This window comes from Dermochelys coriacea, chromosome 2, assembly GCF_009764565.3.
Source record: "Dermochelys coriacea isolate rDerCor1 chromosome 2, rDerCor1.pri.v4, whole genome shotgun sequence".
NCBI lineage: Eukaryota > Metazoa > Chordata > Testudines > Dermochelyidae > Dermochelys > Dermochelys coriacea.
In genome coordinates, this window is record NC_050069.1 from 10,674,978 (window position 1) to 10,681,798 (window position 6,821).

Here is a 6,821-nt window from a genome sequence, read left to right on the forward strand (position 1 = left end):
TAGCTACCCGCAGTGCACTGCTCTATACATCATGCAAGTGCTTCTAGAGAGGATGCACTCCACCAACACAATGAATGGGGTGTGGATACTCTGGACCAACTTAATTATACTGAGGCATCCAGCTGTCAACTTAACTGTGAAGTGTAGATATGCCCTTAGTGTATTTGTACTATTGATCTGTTAAAAAACATACTTTCTTTATCATAAGACCTGGTGTTAATTACTTTTTGGAGATGGGTAAAGAAAGTTTTCATGGCTGTTATAATTAAAATGTAGCAATACATTTCCAGTAAAAGGAGAAAAATCACAGATTAAACTAAAGCATCATTATAGAAAGTAGGAAGGGGCTTTTGGGACAAGAATGTTGGGGACCCAAATATCTGAATTGAAAAACTGATGACACTAAACAGAAAGGTGCTGAATTAAGCAGCATTCATCTACCCATTCTTCTACATGCCCTTTTGAGTTTTTTTAAAAACAGGTTGGAATCAAACCTCTGCTTGCACATTTTCCTTCATTCCTCTTTTCTTGCCCTTCTTTATTCCTCTGAACTGATGCTAGGCAGGCCTCTAACATGTGCTGGTTCCCCCTCCCTCAGTCTCCTCCATCTCTCTCTTTCTCCTGTTGTTACCCTTTCATTTCTGCAGGTGGGGCTGTCACCAATCAGGATCCTCCATTTGTTGTGTGGGGGGGTCATGAGTGGCTTAACACCCTAATCTCTTTTCCTGAATAGAGATCTAAATCAATCTGATCTATTACTTGTGAAGTAGCTTGTGTAAACTGAAAAGAGACATCTCTCTCAAAATGCTCTCAGAGCAGTTGTGAAGTAGCCTTCCAGTCTCTCTCAGATATATGTTACAGCTAATGTTCATTCAGAGACATCGTGACTAACACAGGCTCAATTTCCCCTGCACATACTAAAGTCAGCACCCAGGGGACATTGGGATTAGGGATCTGTCACATTTCTAGTGGGTGGCAGATCACCACTCATCCCCTATTTGCTAGCTAGGACAATCCACATTTATAAATACATAGTGGGCACGTTTGGCCCAACAACATGGTAACCCTGTACAAAGCGTAAGTTAAAAGCCTTTATAAAAAGAATGCTGTCAAGGGTCTCTGCATTAATTTCCACATTTTTAAAAAATATTTATTGTAAAAAAGTGTACTTTTTAAAAAAATACACACAGGACATTTTCCATTTTTATAGTAGTAAAAATATGCCAGCTCTACCACTCAAATGGTAAAAACTGTTCATTTTCTTGCCATAGAGCAATCTATATTTAATAAACTTCAAACAACAAGTGTTGGTAGGTAGAGTACTATAGACAGTAAACTACAAAGGTAGAATCCTCCCTGGGTGAAAAAAAAAAATCTAGATATACATATTTACATCATTAGCCAACGCTTCTACTTCTTAACACCAATGCAGCTGCAGAGCAACACCAGGGATTGCAAAAGGTCTATCCCTGTATCCAGATTCTTTGCAGACTTGGTTATTTAGACTGTATTACAACAGTAGCCACATTATAGCTTCTGTGGGGTTGGTCCATGGGTATCGCTCCTACAGAATGCTAGAAAACAGGTGGAGATTCTATCTCGGGTACTTGGTTCATTGGCTGCCACAGAGTAAGAACTGTATATAAGTATGTGCCACACCCCTACTGGTTAAGCAGAAGTATTAGCTACAAGAGGAGTCCCATCTAACCAGATGGAGCCAGGGCCTTTGGAATTGATGCTGAAAGTTGCCTACCAGGCTTCTATTTGGATAATGATTGTCTGAAGACATTTTAAAATAATTTTTGAGCTGATTCTGTCTCACGATCTGCATGTACAGTTCCCCTGGCTTTCCATATCCAAGGGCAGAATTCCTTCCTTCAAGCAGGCTAATATCCAGTTGTTTCAATTTAAAGTAAACAAGACAGCAACTCTCAAACAGACAGGAATCCAGCAGCTAGCTTCCCAAGTTACAACCCCTTTCCCCCCTGCAAAAAACTCAACAGTGTGGGTTAGCTTGGAAAAAATCAGGGAGCCAATCCAATATGTTATACTGCAGGAAAGAGACTAGCTATAAAGCTAGCTGTTTGACACCCTTAAGATTCAGCATCTTCCTCCTCACTCTCTTCCTCTTGGTCATCATCATCATCATCATCATCATCTTCCTCCACCTTTCCATCCCTCTTCTCCCTTTCAAGCATTTTCAGGTATTTGCTAGCGAGAATCTTCTTTGGTAAGATATCTGAAAGGCACAATTCCTTCTTTTGTAATCATTTTTGACAATTACAAAAAAAATTTAGAATAATTTATTACTGTACCATCAAGATCATAGCAACTAATAGCCTCACAGTCTATGGGATAGTCAGGTTATTCTAATCTAACTGATATCCGTGGATTAGGAATGTAGCCAATGTGATATTACAGATGTATTGTGATATTAGAGAGATTATCAGATTAAAAGGTATTAGTAATCCATGAGGGAATTTGTTTAAATGATTCTTATGCCGATTTAATAATGTCTCAAGTCTTACTCACTTATGCTGGTTTCAGAGTAACAGCCATGTTAGTCTGTATTCGCAAAAAGAAAAGGAGTACTTGTGGCACCTTAGAGACTAACAAATTTATTTGAGCGTAAGCTTTCGTGAGCTACAGAAGTGAGCTGTAGCTCATGAAAGCTTATGCTCAAATAAATTTGTTAGTCTCTAAGGTGCCACAAGTACTCCTTTTCTTTTCACTTATGCTGCTTTGCTTTTTACTTGCACTGATCAAGTAGATCTTAAGTGTATTACTTAATTATATCTACTCTATTTATACTCCTTACAAGCTATTTCCCAATACTCAGTGGAGGCTGCCCGTTCAGGATAATGATATCGTGATGAGCCCAAGAATGGTAAGGAAATACTGCTACAAGGTGCCACAAGTGGGGCTGATGCACTAGTAAAATCTTATTAACAAGGAGATCTCACTCCTTAGGCCAAAGAATTTATTTGAAGAGTTGAAGAGGGTAAGCATTATTCTAAATGCCCAATCAATGTATAGGATTTAAGAAGACAGGGATTGTGGCATAAACCAATGTCTGAAAGGACATTTGTAAATTTAAAAATTCACCAGTATCGAGTTCTGGGCACATCTGATGTTTCATAAAATCCTTCTTCTGCTTCCCCAAACACTACAAAGTTTTAAGGGAGTGTTGTCTATTGGTTAAAGCAGAAGATGGGAATCACATACCTCCTTGATTTTATTCCTAGCTCTTAAAACTGACTTTAAAGTCACTTTAATCAATCTGAACCTGAGCTTTCCCATTTTTAAATTAGGGACACTATTCACCACCCAGGGATACTATTAAAAGGTGTTAGAAAAAAGTAGTTTGAAGTTATTGGAATGTCAAGTATGACTGTTACAATAACTGGAGGTGCAATTATTTTGTCCCATGACTTTGAGTACTTTGCATCAATGAAAAAAGCAGGTCATTCATTCACACAGAATGCCTGTCAATTATTTGGACCATGAGTAAATTAAATGCAACAGAGGTTAACAAAAAGAATTTAATAGCAATAATAATGACTGCTATAGTAAGAGCTGCATCTTATTTTCCAGTTGCCCATATCGATTTGCCACAACTGCTATACCTACCAGCAAGGAACTGAAATGTTTCAGATTCCTCTGCTGTATGGGATAAGTCACTGTAGGTTAGGGCTCTCTTCTCTTTCCCACGGCCATGTTTGTAAGAGTAAGTGGCTAAATACTGGACAAAGAGCTCCTATAAAAAACAACCAACAGAAAGAAATCTGTCAAATTATTAATTCCTGTGTGTACAGCTGACTGCAATGGTTCTTCAAGCCCTTGTTTATCTGCTGCCCTGCACCTACACAGAGTCCCACTAATTTCGATATGGCTCTGTGTGAGCAGAAGACGTGAACCTCTGTGAGTAGCCAACTGCAAAACTGAGGTCTTAGACTAACCCTTAATTTGTGCGACTATCAAGTTAGTCACCACTGCAGCAGGCTTTACTAGGAACAGAAGACAGCAAGAAATTATTTCTGCAGGTATGTGATTAAATATTGCAAAAAAAAAAAAAAAAAAAAAGCTTGCCGCTTTCTGCTACTTATAATGATAAAAACCTTCCTCCCCCATTAAAAGAAACAGACAGCCAGGTTGATCTGTACTAAATTTAAGTCCATCACTCACTGAGAGGCCACTTCCACTGAACGTCAAAGCCTTACCCCTATTCACAGAGCTTTATCTTAGGGCATTTCTACCCTATAAACTTTAAGTCAACCCATGTTAAGTCAACTTGAACCACCACAGTAATTACTATAGTGATTCATATTCACACTGCCCTTCTTCTATCAGTGGTATGTGTCCTCACCAGGAGCACTTCCACCGACTTAAGAGGGGCAGCGTGGGAAGCTGAGAGCCAGGGCTCTCAGTTCTGCATGTAGCTCCCTGCCAGCTGCCCTCCCCTGTGAACGGGGCAGTTCCCTGTTGTGAATGGGGCAGCCAGCCAGACTCTGGGGAACAGAGCTTCCCGCCATGCACTGCTGTGCTCCCAGCAGGGACCCAGGAAGCCTGGTGCTGCTGCCCAGCTGGGAAGCCCGCTTTCTTGTCAATTTCATGGCTTCAGCAGAGCCGTGAAATTGACAAGAATGACAGCCAGTAGATTTAAGTGCCTAAGCTACAGGGACACTGCACCACTCTAACTACATGGACATAAGCCCTATGCCTCTTGTAGGGATGGAGTTATGTCAGTGTATTAGGACACTTCTATTGGCAAGAATAAGGCTGTACTGTATAGACTGAAATAAATTAGATGGACATAAATTGTCTTACGTTGATCTAACACTGTAGTATAGACCAGGCCTCAGTGGGAGAGGAAAGTTTAATGCTGTATTCCATGGCTATAACATTATGGATCATGTGCCAGTTTTATTAGAGCAGGGGTGGCCAATCTGTGGCTCTAGAGTCACATGCAGCTCTTCAGAAGTTAATATGGGGCTCCTTGTATAGGTACTGACGCCAGGGATGGAGCTACAGGCACTAACTTTCCAGTGTCCTGGGGTTGCTCACTGCTCTACCCTGGGCTCTGCCCCCACTCCACCCCTTCTCACCCCCTCCCCTGAGCCTGCCATGCCCTCGTTCCTCCCCTTCTCCCCCACCCCAGAAACTCCTGCATGCCACAAAGCCACCGATTGGCAGGGCTTCGGGTGGGTGGGAGGCGCTAGAAGCAGTGGGGAGCTGCTGAGGGGCTGCTGCCATATTACGGTGGCTCTTTGGCAGTGTACATTGGTAAATTCTGGCTCCTGCTCAGATCACATCGGCCACTCCTGTATCAGAGCTCTTCAATTTTTTAACAAATTTCAAGAACTGAAACCGTGTCCAAATTCAGACATTAAATATGTGATGCAGGCTCCTTGCAGTTCAGTTACTAAGCAGATAATTCCATTTGTGCAGCTTCTACGCATGCTGCTTTCACTGGCTGTGCTCACAGGAGGTGCATGGTGATTTTAAACTAAAACTCCGGTGCCTCGTCAGTTTTACTTTGCTGAAGGGGGTTGGAAAAGCATCACATGCAGCAGCCAAAAGTGCAAGCGATTCCCCCTGGGGGGATGCTTCTGGAAGGCCCGATCAAGACACAAAATCTGAGGGACTCGGGAAGGAGCGGGCGATCTAAGCTCAGCACGTGGGCGATTCCTCACGAAGCAGGGGCGCAGCTAGGCCTCAAGCCTGTATGGACAGGATACTCCGTGTTCAATAGGAGCAGGAGAGGGGATGGCAGAGGGCCGCCCCCCCCACACACACACAAGAGGCGGATTTTTGCCACGTGACAGGCTGCAACACGCCAAAATAAATAAATAAAAATCTAAAAAAAAAAAAGGGGGGGGGTGGGTGGGGGTCAGGACAATTCACCTTTCTTTGGAGAAGCGGCGTGAACTACTTCCTTTACGCCCTCCTGCCCCCACCCTCCGGGGCTGGCAAGGGCAGAGGTTTGCAAAGCCCTTGTCTAAAGCAGGGTAGCCCCCGCCCCCGCCGCCTGCCTCGTGCCCTGCGGGCAGGAGCGCGTGGGCGGAGGGCGGGGCACAGAACAAAGAGCACGAATCGCGCCCTGGACTCGGGCCCAGCCCACCCCTGGCGTCTCGGCAACAGCCCCAGCCCCCGCCCCCGGGGGCGGAGAGCCGCTCGGCCCCGGGCTGCTCCCCACCCGCCGCCGAGGCAGGGACGGCGGCAGGTCCGAGCCGGGTACCGTGGCCTTCGCGGTGAGGAACAGCGCGTCCTGGTTGATGCTGGAGACCTCCGGCGAGCTCTTCATGATCACCCGGATCCGCGACAGGGGCAGCGACACCAGACGGTTCTCGCCACAGCCACCGCTCAGCCGCGCCGCCGCCGCCGCCGCCATTTTCCGACCCAGCCAGCCGCCGCCGCCTCTCCAAGCCCGGGCCTCAAACCGTCGTTACAACGCGCCAGGCCGGGGAGCAGAGCCCTTCGGGAGGTGTAGTTTTCTGCCGCAAGGCTGCTCGGGCACTCTGGGAGGAAGGCAGGCGGAGGACTACAACTCCCATGATGCACCTCTCCTCAGCTTGCCTCACCCACCCCGCTCTCCTGGCGCACGGGAAACAGAAGGCCGGCTACGACTCCCGTCATGCATCTGTCCCCCTCTTTCGCCCGGTGCCTCGCCCGGCTCCAGCTCCGCCCAGCTCTGTTGACTCTAAGGCAGTCACACGCAGACAGGGTGCTTTGAATGCCCTCTAGTGGTAGGTTCCAGAGTAGCAGCCGTGTTAGTCTGCATTCGCAAAAAGGAAAAGGAGGACTTGTGGCACCTTAGAGAC

At 45.6% G+C, this 6,821-nt stretch overlaps 1 protein-coding gene across 1 annotated transcript; it reads right to left on the bottom strand.

Moving 5' to 3' along the window:
* Window positions 1–1,124: 1,124 nt before the first annotated feature.
* On the bottom strand, window positions 1,125–6,468 carry CHRAC1 (chromatin accessibility complex subunit 1). Its single transcript, XM_038391894.2, has 3 exons — window positions 6,239–6,468; window positions 3,631–3,757; window positions 1,125–2,239 (listed from the first exon to the last, which is right to left on the bottom strand). The coding sequence occupies exons 1-3, from the start codon at window positions 6,389–6,391 to the stop codon at window positions 2,094–2,096; spliced, it is 426 nt and encodes a 141-aa protein (XP_038247822.1). The 5' UTR covers window positions 6,392–6,468; the 3' UTR covers window positions 1,125–2,093.
* Between the last annotated feature and the right edge of the window lie 353 nt (window positions 6,469–6,821).